General features: G+C 44.8%; 1 protein-coding gene across 1 annotated transcript; it reads left to right on the top strand.

Moving 5' to 3' along the window:
* The first annotated feature begins 5,023 nt into the window (after positions 1-5,023).
* THOC3 (THO complex subunit 3) lies at positions 5,024-20,645 on the top strand. Its single transcript, XM_066277633.1, has 6 exons — positions 5,024-5,370; positions 6,113-6,269; positions 10,006-10,210; positions 14,190-14,351; positions 15,487-15,587; positions 20,139-20,645. The coding sequence occupies exons 1-6, from the start codon at positions 5,104-5,106 to the stop codon at positions 20,300-20,302; spliced, it is 1,056 nt and encodes a 351-aa protein (XP_066133730.1). The 5' UTR covers positions 5,024-5,103; the 3' UTR covers positions 20,303-20,645.
* Positions 20,646-21,222: the final 577 nt, after the last annotated feature.

Here is a 21,222-nt window from a genome sequence, read left to right as displayed (position 1 = left end):
GAGCCAACCAGCCAGGACCTGGAATTGCTAATTTAAAGCTGAATTCTTTGTCAAAAATTTCAGAATAGCTTATGTGATGGGCAGTGGCCCAAGTGGCAATGTAGTTATCCATAATGTTGATATACACATTTATTCACCCTTCTTCCACTGATGAACATTGAAGCTGTTTTCAAGTTTTTTGTCATTACAAACAATGCCGCAATATGTATTCTGTTAGACTTGTCCTTAGATTAGTAGGATAGGCTCACTAGATCAAGATATATATATAAAATATATATATATATTATATATATATATATATATTTTAAACAGAGACAGAGAATCAGAGAGAGGGATAGACAGGGACAGACAGACAGGAACAGAGAGAGACGAGAAGCATCAATCATCAGTTTTTTTGTTGCGACACCTTAGTTGTTCATTGATTGCTTTCTCATTAATGCCTTGACTGTGGGCCTTCAGCAGACTGAGTGACCCCTTGCTCAAGCCAGCGACCTTGGGCTCAAGCTGGTGAGCTTTGCTCAAACCAGATGAGCCTGCGCTCAAGCTGGCGACCTCGGGGTCTTGAACCTGCGTCCTCCGCATCCCAGTCTGACGCTCTATCCACCACTGTGCCACTGCCTGGTCAGGGTATATATATTTTTAATATATAGTCATGTTACTTTAAAAAGCTGTGTGTGGAACTTATTTAGATTTTGATTCAAACAAACCATAAAAATAAGTAGTATAACATTTATAAGACAATTGGAAGTTTGAACACTGACTATATATTTTATTAAATTAAGAAATTTATGTTATTCTAAAAGCTGTAATAATAATAGAGATACGTACTGTAATATTCATGAATGAAACAATTTGCTGCAGAAAAGTACTGGAAGGAGGGAAGTGGAGGGAAGGGTGGATGAAATAACAGTGGCCATGAATTGATAGTTGTTGAAACTGGTATAATGGGACATCATTGTACCATTGTTTTCTTTTATATATGTTTGAAATTCTCTATAATAAAAATTTTCAAAAGCTTTCACTAGGCCCTGGCCGGTTGGCTCAGTGGTAGAGTGTCGGCCTGGCATGTGGATGTCCCAGGTTCGATTCCCCGTCGGAGCACACAGGAGAAGTGCCCATGTGTTTCTCCACCTCTCCTCCTCTTGCTTTTCTGTCTGTCTGTCTCTCTCTTCCCCTCCTGCAGCCATGGCTTGATTGGAGCGAGTTGGCCCTGGCGCTGAGGATGGCTCCATGGCCTCACCTCAGGTGCTAAGAAGAGCTTGGTTGTGGAGCAATGCCCCAGATGGGCAGAGCATTGCCCCCTAGTGAGCTTGTCAGGTGGATCTCAGACTGGGCACATGTGGGAATCTGTCTGCCTCCCCTCCTCTCATTGAATTAAAAAAAAAAGCTTTAACTATTTTTTAAAAAGTTTTAATCATTGACACTTTTTTTGTAATGCATGAGAAAACCTATTTTCTTCTATTTCCCTTAGAACTGAGTATAATCACTTAAATTTTTGTGTGTGTGTGTCAGTCTGATGTGTGAAGAAAGGTATTTGTTGCTATACTTTGCATTTACCTTATTGCTAGTGAGGTTGATTATCTTGAGAAGGTGTAAAGTTTCCCCATTGGCAGCTAGCAGCCAGGCCATGGTGTTCCCAAGTGAACAAAAAAAAGATTTTCTGTAATATACACAAGGCCACTCTGTGACACATCTGGAACAAGGCAGAGACAAGACCCCTTTGCAGCTTTGCTGGGTTACCTTATCAGTTGCCCTACCTAGGTATTATTTCTAGTTCCCCATATCCGTTGCCTTTGAGGGCAGAGAACCTTCCAGGCACTCTTACCTTTTGTGTCAGTTTTCTCTGGATTATTTTGGTTATGATTTTATCTTTCTTTCTTTTTATTTATTTTTTTATTTTTTATTTTTTTGTATTTTTCCGAAGCTGGAAACGGGGAGGCAGTCAGACAGACTACTGCATGCGCCCAACCGGGATCCACCCGGCATGCCCACCAGGGGGCGATGCTCTGCCCATCTGGGGTGTTGCAACCAGAGCCATCCTAGCGCCTGAGGCAGAGGCCATGGAGCCATCCTCAGCGCCCGGGCCAACTTTGTTCCAATGGAGCCTTGGCTGCAGGAGGGGAAGAGAGAGAGACAGAGAGGAAGGAGAGAGGGAGGGGTGGAGAAGCAGATGGGTGCTTCTCCTGTGTGCCCTGGCTGGGAATCGAACCCGGGACTCCTGCATGCCAAGCTGACACTCTACCACTGAGCCAACTGGCCAGGGCCATGATTTTATCTTTCAATCTAATATTATTTGCTTTCCATTTCCCAGAGCTTTTTCTTTTTTATGCTTCCAGCGGACTGATTATTAACATTATCTTTATTATATGCGGCTTAAGTGTCTGTTTGTCGCTGATAGCTTATTGGTTGCTTGCGTAACTGTACTAGCCAATGGGGTGAAGTTGCCACGGCATTCAAATAGTCCCGCCTTCTGGCATGCCACCTCACAAACTGAGGTTAAAGATTGGAGCAATTATTATGCTGTTAAGAAATCTTAACACCAGAAGGGGTCTTTGCAATGGTACAAGACTAGAGGTTCTCCAATTGAAAAATAATGTCATAATAGCTACGTCTTTGGCTCCTCTAAAGGTGAAATACATGTCATTCCAAGAATTGATTTGGCTCCATCTCAAACAGGGTTGCCGTTTCAATTGAGACGTAGACAATTTCCTGTAAAACTTGCCTTTGCTATGACCATCAATAAGTCTCAGGGCCAAGCGCTTAAGCGTGTTGGCATTTTTTTACCTGAGCCTGCATTTGGACACGGTCAACTTTATGTTGCCTGTTCAAGAGTTTGTGAAAGAACGGATGTAAAATTAAAAATAATTGATGGTCCTCTGCAAGGCGAGCTTAAAAATGATGGAAAGATCTACACAAGAAATGTTGTGTACAAAGAGATCTTTGACATGTGAATTAACATTTTATTATTTAAATCACCTTTATTTATTGAGCTAGCGGTGGCTCTTAAGAAATGTACCACCAGTGGTTTCCTTCATTGCACTCTACTTTAAGCAATTAAGCAAGTAGAAGGGGGAAACCCCGTGGGGCAGTAAGCAAAGGGGCGTCCTTGCCGCCTGCCCTGGGTAATTCAGTTTGGATTAGCAGACACCTTTGCACAAATCATTTTAATTACAATTTATAATATCTAGAACAGCGGTCATTTCATATGACCGCCAGGCTTTCTAGTATATCATATCAGCCCTCAACACTTCTGGGTAATTCTACACTTTTCTGGTCAATTTGATTTCCTACTCTCTACAATGGTTTATTTCACATCTTTTCAGTTTTATTGAGATATAATTGACATTTTTTTTTTATTTTATTTTTATTCATTTTAGAAAGGAGAGGGAGAGACAGAGAGAGAGAGAGAGAGGAGAGACAGAGAGAGAGAAGGGGGGGAGGAGCTGGAAGCATCAACTCCCATATGTGCCTTGACCAGGCAAGCCCAGGGTTTCGAACCGGCGACCTCAGCATTTCCAGGTTGACGCTTTATCCACTGCGCCACCACAGGTCAGGCAGAGATATAATTGACATTTAACACATCATATCTTTAAGGGGTGCAGCCTAATTATTTGACTTACATATACTGTGAAATGATTACAAGTTTAGTTAACATCCATCATCTCATATAGATACAAAAAAATAAAAGAAAAATATTAAAAAGGGTTTTCCCCATTGTGATGAGAACACTTAGGATTTACTGTCTTAACTTCTTACTCACCATGTTGTACATTACATTCCTAGTACTTATTTATCTTATAACTGGAAGCTTGCATTTTTTGACTACCATCTTCTAATTCTCACTACCCTCATCCTCTGCCTCCGATAAACACAAATCTGATCTCTTTCTGTAAGTTTGTCCCCCCTCCTTTTTTTTAGATTTCACATAAAAGTGAGACCCTATTGTATTTGTTTTCTCTGACTGATTTATTTCACTTAGCATAATGTCCTCAAGGTCCATCCATGTTATCACAAATGGCAGGATTTTCTTATTTTTCATTGCTGAGTAATATTCCATTGTATGTATATACCACAATTTCTTTATCCATTCATCTGTTGATGGGCACTTAGGTTGTTTTCGCATCTTGGTTATTGTAAGAACGTGGTATATTCCCAGACGTGAAATTGCTTAACGGAAGGGTAGTTCTAGTTTTATTTTTTTGAGGAACCACCATAGTGGTTTCCACAGGGGCTGAACCGTTTTACATTCCCACCAACAAACAGTGCATGAGCAGCGATGAGCTGGGGGGAGGGGAGGGGTAGAGGAGTATTTAAGGGCGAAATCCACAAGGTCAGCACGTTTGTACAATATCTTGTAAAAGTGTACCATTCTACAGATAATAAACCGCCTTCCTGTAATATCTGCAAGGCTGACGCACAAGGAACGCATCCTGCCTCCTCTAGCAAGATTAGATTTGAGCCTAAATGCTGAGGCTTATGAGAATTTTCTACTTTAGCTGTAGCTATAAGCTAAGTTGGGTCAGGGATCCTCCCCAGTATGGGCTGGCACGCCAGCCTAGATTGTGATTTCTGTGTTATATTTAAGGACTCTGACTCAGGGTCACAAGGATTATCTCCTATGTTTTCTTCTAAAAGTTTTGTAGTTTTAGCTCTTAATTTAGATTTATGATTTATTTTGTTTTTGTTTTTTAATAAATGACGCAAAGGACCTTCATTTATCTTTGGTTATGTGAATATCCAATTGTCCCAGCATCATTTGTTTAAGATATTTTTTCTTCATTGAATTGTTCTGGCACCTTTGTTGATTTCCGTCTTTGATGAAAAGGGGTTACAAATATACCAAGCGGTGGGTAAGGGGGAAACTGAAACCCTAAAAACCTCAGAATCGTTAACTTCGCTGCAAATTTACCGCGAAATCATTACTGTTTGAAAAGGCAAAGGCGTGCGCGCGCTGCATGGCGGGATGTGTATTGCTTTTTCCGGTGGGCAACAGTGCGGCTGCGCGGGAGACACGCCGCTCCTTTGAGCGCATGCGTGCGCCAGCGGCGGCAGGACTGACTGGATTGGGGCCGTGGCGTCCGCCCGGGTGTGCTGGAGCGCGGCATGGCGGCACCCCCGGCGGCCATGGGGCCCTCGGTGCTGGGCCAGAGCGGTCCCGGCTCCATGGCCCACTGGTGCTCCGTGAGCAGCGGCCCGACGCGCTACGTGCTGGGCATGCAGGAGCTGTTCCGGGGCCACAGCAAGACGCGCGAGTTCCCGGCGCACAGCGCCAAGGTGCACTCGGTGGCCTGGAGCTCCGACGGGCGTCGTCTGGCCTCGGGCTCCTTCGACAAGACGGCCAGCGTCTTCTTGCTGGAGAAGGACCGGTTGGTGAGCTGCCAGGTCCCGGCCCAGGCTGGCGGGTGGCAGGCGTGACAAGCGAGAATGGCGGGGAGGGGAGAGGTTAGGAGGGGGCGTGGACGCGCGCGAGCATGAGGGGCGTGGTGGGAGGGGCGCAGGTGCGGGGGAGTGGAGGTGAGGGGTGCAGCCAGGGGGTGGGGAGGGTGAGGGGGGCGGGACGGGGGTGAGGGGTGCAGCCAGGGGGTGGGGAGGGTGAGGGGGGCGGGACGGGGGTGAGGGGGTGCAGCCAGGGGGTGGGGAGGGTGAGGGGGGCGGGACGGGGGTGAGGGGTGCAGCCAGGGGGTGGGGAGGGTTAAGGGGGCGGGGCAGGGGTGCGGGGTGTGGCGGAGTGGTAGGAAGGGTTTGGGTAGGGGATGTCATGTCGTAGTGGGACCCCTGTCTGGCGAGGAGGGCTCCTTCGACTGTGTGAGGGCCTCCTGTGGGAACTTTGGTGGCAGAGTCAGAGTGGAAAACCAGAAAGAAGCGGGGAGTCCAGGAGGCAGAAGAGTAATGGGCTTGATGTGGAATCCTGCCTCAGGTTGTCAGAGTGATTGAGGAGCAGGGAGGGAGGGGGGGCTTTGGGAAGAGTTTTGGGGAAGAAGCTTGGAAGAACGGGACTCGTTACTTTTCTAATTTTCTTTGTTGGTCACAGGTGCCTTGGCTTGAATAAGGTTAAGGAGTTACACCTGAGGCAGGTACCTCTGTGAAGGGACACTGGATTTTGTTTTTCCAGGTCAAAGAAAACAATTATCGGGGACATGGTGATAGTGTGGACCAGCTTTGTTGGCATCCGAGTAATCCTGACCTCTTTGTCACCGCATCTGGAGACAAAACCATTCGCATTTGGGATGTGAGGACGACCAAATGCATCGCTACTGTGAACACTAAAGGTGACTTCAGAAAGAGGGCAGTGATGGGAAGATAAGCTGCTTATACTCATTCAACAAGCATTTTCTAAGTATCTTCTCTGGGCCGGGCCTGGTGCTAGTTATGGAACAGCCTGAACTCCAAGGACATCAGAGATTAGTGCCGAGAGACAGAGGCATAAAAGAAAACAAAACAAACCTAATAGAATATGACAGGGGTCGGGAACCTATGGCTTGCGAGCCAGATGTGGCTCCTTTGATGGCTGCATCTGGTTCGCAGACAAATCTTTAATAAAATAATAACGTTAGGCCCTGGCCGGTTGGCTCAGTGGTAGAGCATCAGCCTGGCGTGCGAGAGTCCTGGGTTCTATTCCCGGCCAGGGCACACAGGAGAAGCGCCCATCTGCTTCTCCACCCTTCCCCCTCTCCTTCCTCTCTGTCTCTCTCTTCTCCTCCCTCAGCCAAGGCTCCATTGGAGCAGGGTTGGCCCGGGCTCCAATGAGAATGGCTCTGTGGCCTCTGCCTCAGGCGCTAGAATGGCTCTGGTTGCAGCAGAGTGACGCCCCGGATGGGCAGAGCATCACCCCCTGGTGGGCATGCCGGGTGGATCCCGGTTGGGCACATGCGGGAGTCTGTCTGACTGTCTCCCCGTTTCCAGCTTCAGAAAAATACAAAAAAAAAAAAAAAAAGTAATAACATTAAAAATATAAAACATTCTCATGTATTACATACAATCTATTCATTTCCTACCGCTCAAGTTCATGGTTGCGGGTGCTGGAGCCAATCACAGCTGTCCTCCGGGACAACACCAAATTTTTATTGGATAATGCGTAATGTACACGGGTCATTGTATGGCTCTCACGGAATTACATTTTAAAATATGTGGTGTTCATGGCTCTCTCAGCCAAAAAGGTTCCCGACCCCTGGAATATGACATAGTTCATCTTACAATGGAGATGTCTATAAGGTGGCTACCCAGGATGGAAATGCTTAGGTCTGCCTGGGGGAGACAGGGAGGACCTCACAGAATTGGAGAAGATTCTCAGGGTAGCCATGGGAATTGAGTGGTCAAGGTACGGTGGGAGGGTAGGGGAGCTCTGAGCGGAACAGCATGTGCAAAGGCATGGAGAATTGGGGAAACTGCTGCTAGCCTGGAGTGCTGAAGCTTCTGTGGTCTTGGCCAGTGGTGGTCAACCTGGTCCCTGCCACCCACTAGGGGGCGCTCCAGCTTTCATGGTGGGCGGTAGTGGAGCAACCAAAGTATAAATAAAAAGATAGATTTAACTATAGTAAGTTGTTTTATAAAGATTTATTCTGCCATACTTAGCGAAAATCTGACATAAAGTACTTGGTAAGTAATTATTATTATTGCGTTGGGGAATAAGTTCGTAGCGTTTTTATATTTTCTTTTATTTTACAATGATTTGTTTGCTGTTTGGCAAAGCGTAAGTATTCATTCGATAAAACTCTTTCTGCTCTACAAAACTATGTTAATTGTATTTTTGAGTTATTTAATTTTTTATTAGTTTTGAAGCTTAGAAATGGAATACCCAGGAGGCAAAAATCAACATTTTCGACACCTGCTCTTCTTTGCTTTTCATCGAGGTCAAAAAACTGCCGAAGCAGCCCGGGACATTTGCAATGTGTATGGAGAAGGTGTCATAGGTGAGTCTACAGCACGGAAATGGTTTGCAAAGTTCAAAAATGGCTACTTTGACGTCGATGACACGTGCCGCAGCGGAAGACCTTCTGAATTCGATGAAGAACTGGGAAATGCTTGAAAAGAATGCCACGGTCAACAAGGAGCTCTACATTGCCCAGCTACACTGCGTGAATGAGGCTATTCGACTGAAAAGACCTGATCGACATGGTCAAACCATACTCCTTCACGACAACGCCAGGCCCCATGTTCCACAAGTCATCAAAGCCGCACTCCAAGAGCTCAAATGGGAGGTCCTTCAGCATCTGCCGTATTCTCCGGACCTTGCACCGACTGATTACCATCTTTTCTGCTCCCTGTCAAACCATATGAAGGGCGTTACCTTTGATAACAAAGAGGTCCTTAAAAACTGGCTCAACAATTCTTTGACACCAGACCAGGCGATTTTTGGCGGAACGGCATCAACAAATTGGTCGAGAGGTGGGAAGAGGTTGTAAACAGCAACAGCGAATATATAATTGATTAACTTATTGATATAATTATTGTTTTTTGTTTAAATAAAAGTCTTTGGTAAAAATGCTACGAACTTATTCCCCAACCCAATATATGCTTTAAGTTGCTGTAACTTTGCTTTATAAATTTTATAAAGTAAACTTACTTCCCTACTTTATAAATCACTGTGGAACTGGTGAGCGGTTAGAAAATGTTACTACTAACAGATATAAAAGTGGGCGGTAGGTATAAAAAGGTTGACTACCCCTGGTCTTGGCAGTCTGGAAAAAAAGTTCGTAAAATTTTGCAGTGCATTTATAGATTCTGTTCTTCACCAGGTATTGTCCTATAAACCTTGAGGCAATTTGCCATATTTTTTGGATTAAGATGTCCTTGATTATAAGATGCATTAATTTTTTTTAAGTGCCATTAGGAAAGGAAATAAAGCTTTTAGGTAACCAGGTACACCAAAAATTTGAGATGTATTCGATGCATTTAAAGATACATCATAGATAATAAAATGTGAAAAAAAATATGCATCTTAGAATTGGTAAAGTTGATGAAATTTTTTTTTTTTTTTTTTTTCATTTTTCTGAAGCTGGAAACAGGGAGAGACAGTCAGACAGACTCCCGCATGCGCCCCACCGGGATCCACCCGGCACGCCCACCAGGGGCGGTGCTCTGCCCCCCAGGGGGCGATGCTCTGCCCATCCTGGGCGTCGCCATATTGCGACCAGAGCCACTCTAGCGCCTGAGGCAGAGGCCACAGAGCCATGCCCAGCGCCTGGGCCATCTTTGCTCCAATGGAGCCTTGGCTGCGGGAGGGGAAGAGAGAGACAGTGAGGAAAGCGCGGCGGAGGGGTGGAGAAGCAAATGGACGCTTCTCCTATGTGCCCTGGCCGGGAATCGAACCCGGGTCCTCCGCACGCTAGGCCGACGCTCTGCCGCTGAGCCAACTGGCCAGGGCTGAAATCTTTAATTGATGAGTTCAGTGTGGACCCCTGGACTTGGTTGAGAAGACTTGTGCCTGCAGGTGGAAAGGTGCAGTGATGAAAGGATACGTGGATGAACATCAAAAACCGGTTATGTAGTATATGTTTTAATGTCTATTAGAAAGAACGAGCTCATCGAATTTTTTGCTAACTAAAGCTAAATTTATTAAACAAATTTTTGTGTCAATTTTAAGAAAACTTTTCAGTAAGGAAACTTATAGCTTTCATATGGATAGGACGAAAATTGGCATGTGATTGACTGGGGTTTGGAGGATGCTAGTGTCAGAGAATAAGAGGTTTTGGAGCCAAATCTAGTGGCTCTTGTTACTTCAAGCTTTGACAGTTGAGCTCATCTCTCTCATCTTCCATTTTTTCATCTGTAAAATGGGGATAATGAATTGCTAGTCAGTAGAGTGTTGTGAGGACCAAGCAGGGCAATCTGTATATGAAGGTACCTGACTCAGAGTTGCTGATCCTTAGGTGCTAGTTGCCTTCCATTGACTATGACCTTAATGAATGAGCTTTGGAGACAGAACTGGCCTTCCTTCTAGGATAACAAACTTCTGGAGGATTCTGGGCAAGCAGATGACCTTACTGACTATATCTGGTTTTCTAGGGGAGAACATTAATATCTGCTGGAGTCCCGATGGGCAGACCATTGCTGTCGGCAACAAGGACGATGTGGTGACCTTTATTGACGCTAAGACACACCGTTCAAAAGCGGAGGAGCAGTTCAAATTTGAGGTCAATGAAATCTCCTGGAACAACGACAATAACATGTTCTTCCTGACAAACGGCAATGGTTGTATCAACATCCTCAGGTGAGGGGGTTCTAGATTTTAGGAATCTGTCCTATTTTTACCAGCAGGGTGCTCTGGTGGTTATAGAGATGCGTCTATCCTGAAGTAGCTTAAAGGATAAATAGTGATAAAGAATCCTAACCTCTGTTGAGCACCTTTGAGCCAGGCACCTTATAGTTGGCTGGGCCCTCACAGATATCCTGTAGGGGTTGATGCTGTGCTTCCCGTTTGGTAGAGAAGGATGTGGGATTCAGCTGGCGAGCGCTAGAACTGGATGCACCTTGAATCATGGCGAATTTGTACCCTTCAAGTCTCAGCTTTAAATGTTACATTCCCTCCAGGGGAAGCCATCTTCATACCACCACCGCTACCCCTCCACCCACCCTTAGCCCCCCCAAGTTTAGAGGCTTATTTTATGCACTTCCTTTTGGAAGCATTTCTCATTTTATACTGTAATTGCATGTTTACTTGTCTATATTCTCCCAACAGATTTAATTCCCTGAGGGTAGGGGCTGTGTTTAACTTGTTTGCTGTTGAATCCCTAGTGTGTCTAGCCTGGTACCTGCTGCACGTAGTTAGGATGCCAGTAAATATCTGCTCTCTAATGAATGAAATTGAGGAATTAAAATTCAGGTCTCTTTCTGTTCTTTCTACTCTCCGGGGTGAACAAAGCAAGGCAGAGTGAAATAGGTTTTACACGACACAGGCTGGGAGTTTGCTGTGGGATCCCAGGGATAGAAACTTGAGTTGGGGGTTGAAGGAGGACCTTCTGAGTTTGAGTTTGAAAGAGGAATAGAATTTTAAGAATCAGAAAAAGAGCACTGGGCAGTTGACAGAAGGTGCGAATGAGCATGATGTAATTGGAAAGTAGTGGCAGTTAAGGTATCTGAAGGAAGGGCCTGAAAATGGGAAGATAAAGTTGTAATATGTATAATTTGGGGCCAGATTACAAAAGGCCTGGAATTCTGTCCTTGGCAACTTGAATTTTATTTTGTAGGCAGTGGGGATTCTATAACTTCTCTTCAGGACTTTTTATTAGAAAGTAAAGCAGATTGAGAAAACCACGGAAAACAAACGTGTAGCTTAACGAACAACTATATGCATTACACCTCTAACCCGATTCAGGTCAAGGAATGGTACTTGGTGGCCATTCCAGAAGTCAGTCCTTAGGCTTTATCCTAATCATAACTTACTTCCCTCAAAAGTACACACGATCTTGATCTTTATTGTTATTTATAGTTTTCCCAACCATGTGTGAATCCCTAGATACTTTAGTTTCTGCCCATTTAAAAGGGTTTATGGGTCTCTTAAGTCTCTTAAACTAGAGGGTCCCCCTCCATCCCTTTTTTTTTTTTTACAGGGACAGAGAGAGAGTCAGAGAGAGGGATAGATAGGGACAGACAGGAACGGAGAGAGATGAGAAGCATCAATCATCAGTTTTTCGATGCGACACCTTAGTTGTTCATTGATTGCTTTCTCATATGTGCCTTGACCGTGGGGCTACAGCATACTGAGTAACCCCTTGCTCGAGCCAGCAACCTTGGGTCCAAGCTGGTGAGCTTTTTATTTTGCTCAAGCCAGATGAGCCCGCGCTCAAGCTGGTGACCTCGGGGTCTCGAATCTGGGTCCTTCGGCATCCCAGTCTGACGCTCTATCCACTGCGCCACCGCCTGGTCAGGCTCCATCCCTTTCTTTTACTTATAACTTAGCTGTTGAAAAACCAGACTGTTAACTGTAGAGTTTCTCCAGTTCTGGATTTTGCTGATTTCCTATGTTTATTTTGTCAGTATATAAGACACTTCCTCTCATCTACTGTTTGGTTACTCAGGAATGTATAGTTAGTTCATTTAGGAAAGGCAGGATAAATGCTTGATGCTTTCCCTTTGTCTTCAGGTAACGAATTAGTTCCCTCTCACTTTCAAAGATGACCAGCTAACTTTTCTTTTCTTTTTGAAGACTCATGTAGTTAAGTATGGTAGGTGTGTTTTGATGTCTTGTAATTATTATCCGTATTGAAGCTTAAGTAATCTCATAATGGCCAATGGGAGCCTCTTCACATCTATTCCTGAGTCATTTTTGGGGGGAGGGGGCATAATCTTCTAGTAATCTTTAGTTTCTTGCTCTCTGGTATGACAAGATGTTTCCACTTCATCTTATGTTTTCTGCCCCAGAACTTTGATTAGAAACTTCTCTATAAATCCCTGAATTTTTTTTTTTTTTCTGAAGCTGGAAACGGGAGGCAGTCAGACAGACTTCCGCATGCACCCCATTGGGATCCACCTGGCACGCCCACCAGGGGGCGATGCTCTGCCCATCCGGGGCGTCGCTCTGTCACTACCAGAGCCACTCTAGCGCTTGGGGCAGAGGCCAAGGAGCCATCCCCAGCGCCCGGGCCATCTTTTGCTCCAATGGAGCCTCGGCTGCGGGAGAGGAAGTGAGAGACAGAGAGGAAGGAGAGGGGAAGGGGTGGAGAAGCAGATGGGCGCTTCTCCTGTGTGCCCTGGCCAGGAATTGAACCTGGGACTTCCGCATGCCAGGCCGACGCTCCACCACTGAGCCAACCGGCCAGGGCCAATCCTTGGATTTTTTTACTGGGAAATAATACTGGGGCTAGGAATGTTTGTATTGCTGAGTCAGTAATTGTTTCTAGACCTGTCCAGTTGACAGAGATAGGGAATATATATATTTAAAGATAAAATATCTTGTGAATTCATACTGATGACTTCCCAGTAAAAGTCAGGATTATAGGAATTTTACTAAACCTTTTATATTACAAATAAATCTTGGCCCTGGCTGGTTGGCATAGTGGTAGAGTGTTGGCCCGGTTTGTGGGATGTCCCAGGTTCGATTTCTGGTCAGGGCACACAGGAGAAGTGACCATCTGCTTCTCTTCCCCATTCTCTCTCTCTTTTCCCCTTCTGCAGCCATGGCTCGATAGGTTTGAGTTCATTGGAAACTGGCACTGAGGATGGCTCTGTGGAGCCTCCGCCTCAGGTGCTAAAAATAGCTCGGTTGCGAGCATTGGCCTCAGATGTGGGTTGCCAGGTGGATTCCGGTTGGGGCACATATGAGAGTCTGTCTCTCTATCTCCCCTCCTGTCACTTGGAAAAGAAGCAGAAGAAGGCCCTGGCTGGTTGGCTCAGTGGTAGAACGTCGGCCGGCGTGCAGAAGTCTCGGGTTCGATTTCCGGCCAGGGCACACAGGAGAGGCTCCCATTTGCTTCTCCACTCCTCCCCCTCTCCTTCCTCTCTGTCTCTCTCTTCCCCTCCCGCAGCGAAGCTCCATTGGAGCATAGATGGCCCGGGTGCTGGGGATGGCTCCTTGGCCTCTGCCTCAGGCACTAGAGTGGCTCTGGTCGCAACAGAGCGACGCCCTGGAGGGGCAGAGCATCGCCCCCTGGTGGGCAGAGCATCGCCCCCGGTGGGCGTGCCGGGTGGATCCCGGTCGGGTGCATGCGGGAGTCTGTCTGACTGTCTCTCCCCGTTTCCAGCTTCAGGAAAAAAAAAAAGGAAAAAAAAAAAAAAGAAGCAAAAGAAAAAAAATTGGGGGAAAGAAAAAAGAATTGCAGTCTGATATTCTTTTTTTTTTTTACAGGGACAGAGTCAGAGAGAGGGATAGACAGGAACGGAGAGAAATGAGAAGCATCAATCATCAGTTTTTTGTTGCGACACCTTAGTTGTTCATTGATTGCTTTCTCATATGTGCCTTGACCGCAGGCCTTCAGCAGACTGAGTAACCCTGTGCTTGAGCCAGCGACCTTGGGCTCAAGCTGGTGAGCTTTTTGCTCAAGCCAGATGAGCCCGTGCTCAAGCTGGCGACCTCAGGGTCTTGAACCTGGATCTTTCGCATCCCAGTCCGATGCTCTATCCACTGCGCCACCGCCTATCAGGCTGATATTTCTTCTTTTGTCTTGAGTTTTCTCATTCAGTTATCTCCTGTTATCATTCTGGCACCACAGTCCTCCTTCCACAGTTTGATCGCTATCTGTCCTGTTTTGCAGTTACCCAGAGCTGAAGCCTGTGCAGTCCATCAATGCCCATCCTTCTAACTGCATCTGTATCAAGTTTGACCCTATGGGGAAGTATTTTGCCACAGGAAGTGCAGATGCGTTAGTTAGCCTTTGGGATGTGGATGAATTAGTGTGTGTTCGGTGCTTTTCCAGGTAAGTGACTGCCAGCACTTTCCATATTGGATAATTTTATTTTGTTTTTGGGTGAAATTGTGTCTTGTTTAGGTAATTACAAAAAAAATTTTTTTTTCAGTTACAGTTGATATTCAATATTATATTACTAGAAAACCCGGTGGTCATACGAAATGATTGCTGTTCTAGATATTATAAATTATAATTAAAATGATTTGTGCAAAGGTGTCTGCTAATTCAAACTGGATTATCCAGGGCAGGCGGCAAAGACGCCCCTTTGCTTAGTGCCCCACGGGGTTTCCCCCTTCTACTTGCTTAATTGCTTAAAGTAGAGTGCAATGAAGGAAACCACTGGCGGTACATTTCTTAAGAGCCACCGCTAGCTCAATAAATAAAGGTGATTTAAATATGTTTTAATCCTTTTTGCATTTCGGTCAGCATTACTCTGTCGTTTTTTTGCATTTCTCTCCTGCCTTTGTTCAGGGGACTCATTTTGTCGAGACAGGCTTTTTTGTCTTGCATCTGAGGCAAGCCTTGTTTCTCTATGCTCATCAGTCTCATTTTGCCGAGAAAGACGCATTTGCTCTGCGACTGAAGCAAGCCTTGTCTTTCTCTGCTCAGTGGTTTCTTTTTGTCGAGAAAGCCGTTTTTGTGCAGCTTTAGCTCCTTTTCTTTCCTCTTCAGTGCTGTATTTTCTAGGAGGCATTCTTAAAAGAAATTACGTAAAGACGTAGTTTTTATGTAAAACAGATGATTGCCAATGCAAACAAATGTTCACTTTCCCCCTGACCCGCTCAGTTTGCGTTCAGCCTTAAATTGTTTCAAAAGCAGATGATTGCCAATACAAACAAATGTTCACCTTCCCCATGACCTGCTTAATTTGCGTTCAGCCGTGGCAACTTCACCCCATTGGCTAGTACAGTTATGCAAGCAACCAATAAGCTATCGGCGACAAACAGACACTTAAGCCGATATATTAGTTTCAGGTGTACAACGTAGTAGCTGGACATTTATATAACTTATAAAGTGATCCCCCCCCCCCCCCGATACCATACATAGTTATTATAATATTATTGCCTGGATTCCCTATGCTGTACTTTACATGCTTTTATTATTGGGTTATTCTAATGTCTCCTTTGTCTACTGTGTATTCCAGGCTGGATTGGCCTGTGAGGACCCTCAGTTTCAGCCACGACGGGAAAATGCTGGCGTCAGCATCAGAAGATCATTTTATCGACATTGCTGAAGTAGAGACAGGTAACTAAGCCCTCCCTCCCTCCCTGCACGAGAACCCTCTGTCTTCCATCTCTGGCCATTGGGACTTCTGTTGTCATGTGTTTCCATCTGTGCATGTCACCACTTCATCAGCATTAGCACAAATGACTTTGTCTCCTTAAGACAAGTTTGTTTATTCCGACTGTTACAGTCAAGTAACGAGGGAGCAGAGTCAGGAAAGGCAGGGGCAGGTCTGAAGGAAAGTGATTTAGGAAAGTATTTTGCATTTTATTAACTTTAAATTCTTTTATTATAATCAAATACTTAACATACAGGGAGTAGGAGGAAGAAAAAAAAATGTCACTTGTGGTCCCTCTGTTTAACTGCAACTTCTTTTTAGCGCTGTGGTATATTTCTTTCTGTCTTTTGCCTATGTGTGAATATATATTTAAAATTTAAGGAATTATCAAAGTGTAGATATGATTTGCTTTAAAAACAACAAAAGTTACAAATAGAAAAATGGGAGGAGAGTAATTATTTTACAGAAACATTTTCTCAGTTTTATTTTTAAAATTTTTTTCTTTTTTATTGAATTTATTGGGATGATATTGGTTAATAATACTTCAGTTTTATCAGTTTTATTTTTTAATATAGCTATATATTTTAAAATACATGATACTTCAGTAAAAGAGTTCAAACTATAGATAGAAAACTTTAAAGAGGTAAAACCCCTGAAATTCCACAATTTGAATGCCACTGTTGGTGCCATCGCGGCGAGCGTGTTCCGCCACCCAGCAGTGCAGCTCCCGTGACGCTGGGTCCTCCCGTCAGTCCAGGGCCACCGCCTCACCTGCAGTCTGTTCCCGCTTCTCACGGCGGTGGCTGCTGGGCTTACTGCCCATTGGGCTTAGAATTTCCTTCTGTGTACGATTTCGTTCTCCGTACTGTGAGGTGGCTTCTAGTTTTTGCACCGTTACAGATGATGCTGTGGTGAGTGTCCTTTAGGTACTTCACGTTACTTATGTGATTAATCCTTTCGGGCAAACCATGGAGGTGGCGTTACCGAGTCCGCGGTGCTTGCATTTTGTGAGGGACCAAGCGCCTTACAGAACTGCCGCATTGCTCTCAGCAGTGTGTGTACACGTCCCCTCTGCCGTCTGTGTGCAGGTTCTCTCAGTTTCCTGCCTGACCTAACTTACAGAACTGCCGCATTGCTCTCAGCAGTGTGTGTACACGTCCCCCCTGCCGTCTGTGTGCAGGGTTCTTTCCGTTTTCTGCCTGACCTAACTTACAGAACTGCCGCATTGCTCTCAGCAGTGTGTGTACACGTCCCCCCTGCCGTCTGTGTGCAGGGTTCTTTCCGTTTTCTGCCTGACCTAACTTACAGAACTGCCGCATTGCTCTCAGCAGTGTGTGTACACGTCCCCCCTGCCGTCTGTGTGCAGGGTTCTCTCAGTTTTCTGCCTGACCTAACTTACAGAACTGCCGCATTGCTCTCAGCAGTGTGTGTGTACACGTCCCCCCTGCCGTCTGTGTGCAGGTTCTTTCAGTTTTCTGCCTGACCTAACTTACAGAACTGCCGCATTGCTCTCAGCAGTGTGTGTACACGTCCCCCCTGCCGTCTGTGTGCAGGTTCTTTCAGTTTTCTGCCTGACCTAACTTACAGAACTGCCGCATTGCTCTCAGCAGTGTGTGTACACGTCCCCCCTGCCGTCTGTGTGCAGGTTCTTTCAGTTTTCTGCCTGACCTAACTTACAGAACTGCTGCATTGCTTTCAGCAGTGTGTGTACACGTCCCCCTGCCGTCTGTGTGCAGGGTTCTTTCCGTTTTCTGCCTGACCTAACAATGGAAAATACGATTTCATTCACATGTATCCTTTAGTAAATATATTAAATGTTGCTGTGTTACTACTTCTAAATAGTTCTAACAATTTTTTTGAGATGATTATTTAAAAAAATTTTTTTTAGTTATAGTTAACATACAGTGTTATTTAGACAAATACTTATAACATGTTGGGTTTTAAACAAGAATTTCCTCTATAACCGAGGTTAAAAATTAAAAGCAGGATGGTTATCAAAGTAAAGCACATTTATATTATTTACAGTATTTTTCTACATACATGAGAAACAGTTTAAAATTTTGATACAATGGACCGATGAAATAGGTGTGACACCCCCACGTGCCCCCACATCACAGTATGCTGAGGGGAGGACACAGCTTCGTGTGCTGAAATGGAAGGTGCCCGCGGCACAGCACCGAGTGCGCACGGCAGGTAGCCAGCCGGCGTGTGACGTGTTCCCGTGGAGGCGAAGAAATTAAAGTGAAATTGGTAGGAAAACAGAAGAACTTACATCAGACTTATAAGATGAAGGAAAGACTTAAATCGGGAACAGGAATAAATTCAAATTATCAATTGTTACTGAAACCAATTGAACAAAATTAAAAATTCAATTCCTCAGTTACCGTAAGCACATTTCAGGTATTCAGTAGCCCCCTGTGGCCGGTAGGAACTGTTGGACAGAGCAGATCAGAATGTTTCTGTCACAAAAGTGTGTGTTGTATGATGCTGCTCTGTACCCTTGACCTGTTTGCATTGTATGCCGTAAGCTTAGCTTCACATATTATTACATGCTTATTGTAGAATATTTGGAAAATGTTAACAAATATAAAGGAGAAGTGAACAGGCCTATGTCGATCTATAATTTAGAGGTAATCAGTGCTGACATTTTAGTATGTTGGTCTTTTCCTTCTACATGCTGGGGTGGGCATAAGTAGTTTTACAGTTATGATTACACGAAACACATATTCTTGTATGCCATTTATTGTATTATTTTTCCATATGAACACCTGTAAACTTACTTTCTCCAACCCTTGTATATATTTTTGTTGTTGGAGTCATACATTAGATATAATTTTGTATCCTTTTTAGTGGTTGCATGTAAAGCAAAGTAAGAATTTAAGTTTTATTTCTGATAGCATATATAATAGAACCTGTTTTTTTTAAAAACTATTTTCCAATTGATGTGCGAGAAAGAGAGAGGGAAGGAGAAAGAGGAGCGCTGGCTTGTTCTACTTAGCTCCACGTAGTGTGCACTCACTCGTGGCTTCTCCTATGGGCACTGTTCACAGATTGGACCCCTGGCCTTGATGTTCCAAGACGACGCTCTGTCCACTGTGCTACCTGGTGGCCAGGGCCTCGAACCTCATTTAATCCGGTCCACTTAATTTTCAGCTTTTCAGATACACCCATACACATTACATAAGTCTATTGGAACTTGGATGGTTTGGAATAGTGATTTCAGTCTCACAGTCACCACCGTATTTATCATTCACAGATTAAACTTTTCAATGAACTAAGGAGCTGTTAAAGTTTATGAAGTCACATGATTTTATGGGAAACATTTTAGGCTCCTTCCCGTCTACTCTAGTTTTCTTGAACCAGATAAAATCTTTATCAATCTCATGTCAAGTGAGTGGAGTTAAAGGCCTAAAGAGAAGCAGGAGGGGTACACACTGTGAGACTATTCTTTTTTTTTTTTTTTTTTTAATTTTATTTATTGATTTTTTAGAGAGAGAGACAGAGAGAGAGAGAAGGGGGAGGAGCTCCAGGAAGCATCAACTCCCATATGCGCCTTGACCAGGCAAGCCCAAGGTTTCAAACCGGCGACCTCAGTGTTCCAGGTCGACGCTTTATCCCACTGCGCCACCACAGGTCAGGCGAGACTATTCTTTATGTCTCTGTAACTCAGAACTTTGCTCACACATAGAGATATAGGCTGCCAGATTCTAGCATCATGAAGAGTTGTTCACTGTCCTAGAAATAGAATTTCTCCCCCTCTCCCTGCGTCCCCCTCATCTCTCCCTACACACACACACACACACACACACACACACACGGAATGGCTTTATTGAAATATAATTCACATACCATAGCTGGCTAGGTTGAAGTATGTAATTGAGTGTATTCACATTTTAAAATTAACTCCACACTGTAAATGTTTTACACATTAATCTTAATCCCTAAGGTTGAAAAAAAGTTAAGCAGGATTAAAGGAATAACATCTTTAGAAAACTTTGTTTAATTTCAGCAAGTGGGAGGAATAAAATTTTGGCGATAAGAGCTTCTATTACCCTTACTCGGAAGCACGGAGGTTAAGTAGATAGATCTTGGCTTTGGAGACAACTTGACTTCATATGTTGATTCTCGCTTCCTTGAGATGTGACTTATCTGTTAATTCACCTGTTTCTCTATAAAATGGGGTAATGGGGTTTAAAATCACTGTTTGTCTTGCTGGGTTGTTATTGTGTTTTATGGAAATGAAGTACAGTCCATGTGATTCACGAGGGTGCTCAGCAGACAGCAGCTGCTGTTCCCCGATTTCCCAGGGAGTGTGGACGAGAGGTGAGAGCAGAGGCTGGCTGTTCGGTTAACCTGCCTGCATCCAGAGCCTGCTCTGCCACCTGCTGGCTGGTGGCCTCTCTGCGCCTCCTTGTTCTCTACGGTAGAGTCATGTTTTTATCTGTTTCTAAGCACTTAATGACTGTGGTCTCTTACTAATGTATTGATTGGTTTCTCTGTATTGATTTTTATAGGAGACAAGCTATGGGAGGTGCAGTGTGAGTCCCCGACCTTCACTGTGGCTTGGCACCCCAAAAGGCCTCTGCTGGCATTTGCCTGTGATGACAAAGATGGCAAATACGACAGCAGTCGGGAGGCAGGAACTGTGAAGCTGTTTGGGCTTCCTAATGATTCCTGAGGGGGAGGGCCTGACAGGGGGTGGCCGGGCCTGCCTTGTCTGACTGGTTTGGTCTCCTCTCGGGGCAGTTGGTGTGCGCCTGTTAGGTATTTATAAATTGGTGTAAATGATAAAAGCTGTCTTCCTGTTTGTTACGTTAGCTGCTCCCTTGCTTTCCCCCTGCACGAGGGCCCTGCCATGGGGGTGACGACACCTGCATTCTTGTCCTCCGGGGATCTCTGCTCTTCCTGCTCTGGGGTACAGGGTAGACTTCGTTGGACTTGCTTCTGCTCAGACAATACCTGGTTTGGAGGGTGGGTGAAGAAGGGGGAGTTGGGGATGGGGATTTTTTTTTTTATAGTTAAAGAAATACATGTAATTTTGAGAATTGAATAATAAAATTGACTTTTTATTATGAGACTTCTAAAAATTATGGTGTTACCATTATGTTATTACAGGGAGATGTTGCAGTTTTCCATGTTAAAAAAAAAAATCTTAAGTAGAGTTTAAAGGTTGTGATTCTGTCATTTAATGTCCTAATGTTGGAACTCGGCAATGAGGGACAGAACGTGAAGTGCACAGCACTGCTGTCCTTTAAGTCAGCAGGGTTCGTGTCTGCGTGTCTATGTGTGTGTATACCTGCTCTTGTCCTCCCAATTTATGATAAACACGGGGAAAAGTAGTGAAATATAAGTAAGAACTGCAATATCAGGGTAAGAAACACAAATTAGAATAGAAAGTCAAAGGCCCTGGCCGGTTGGCTCAGTGGTAGAGCATCGACCTGGCGTGCAGAAGTCCCGGGTTCTATTCCCGGCCAGGGCACACAGGAGAAGCGCCCATCTGCTTCTCCACTCCCCCCCCCCCTTCCTCTCTGTCTCTCTCTGCCCCTCCCGCAGCCGAGGCTCCATTGGAGCAAAGATGGCCCGGGCGCTGGGGATGGC

Source organism: Saccopteryx bilineata, chromosome 4, assembly GCF_036850765.1.
Source record: "Saccopteryx bilineata isolate mSacBil1 chromosome 4, mSacBil1_pri_phased_curated, whole genome shotgun sequence".
In the NCBI taxonomy this organism is placed as follows: Eukaryota; Metazoa; Chordata; class Mammalia; order Chiroptera; family Emballonuridae; genus Saccopteryx; species Saccopteryx bilineata.
Note: the sequence above shows the minus strand (reverse complement) of the source record. Positions and strands in the feature narration are given on the sequence as shown.

Bases quoted from the DNA above. Each gene is read 5' to 3' on its own strand.
- THOC3 (XM_066277633.1), top strand. From the start codon at position 5,104: ATGGCGGCACCCCCGGCGGCCATGGGGCCCTCGGTGCTGGGCCAGAGC. The intron at 6,270-10,005 runs GTGACTTCAGAA...CTGGTTTTCTAG, and splicing joins CGCTACTGTGAACACTAAAG to GGGAGAACATTAATATCTGC. The intron at 15,588-20,138 runs GTAACTAAGCCC...TGATTTTTATAG, and splicing joins CATTGCTGAAGTAGAGACAG to GAGACAAGCTATGGGAGGTG.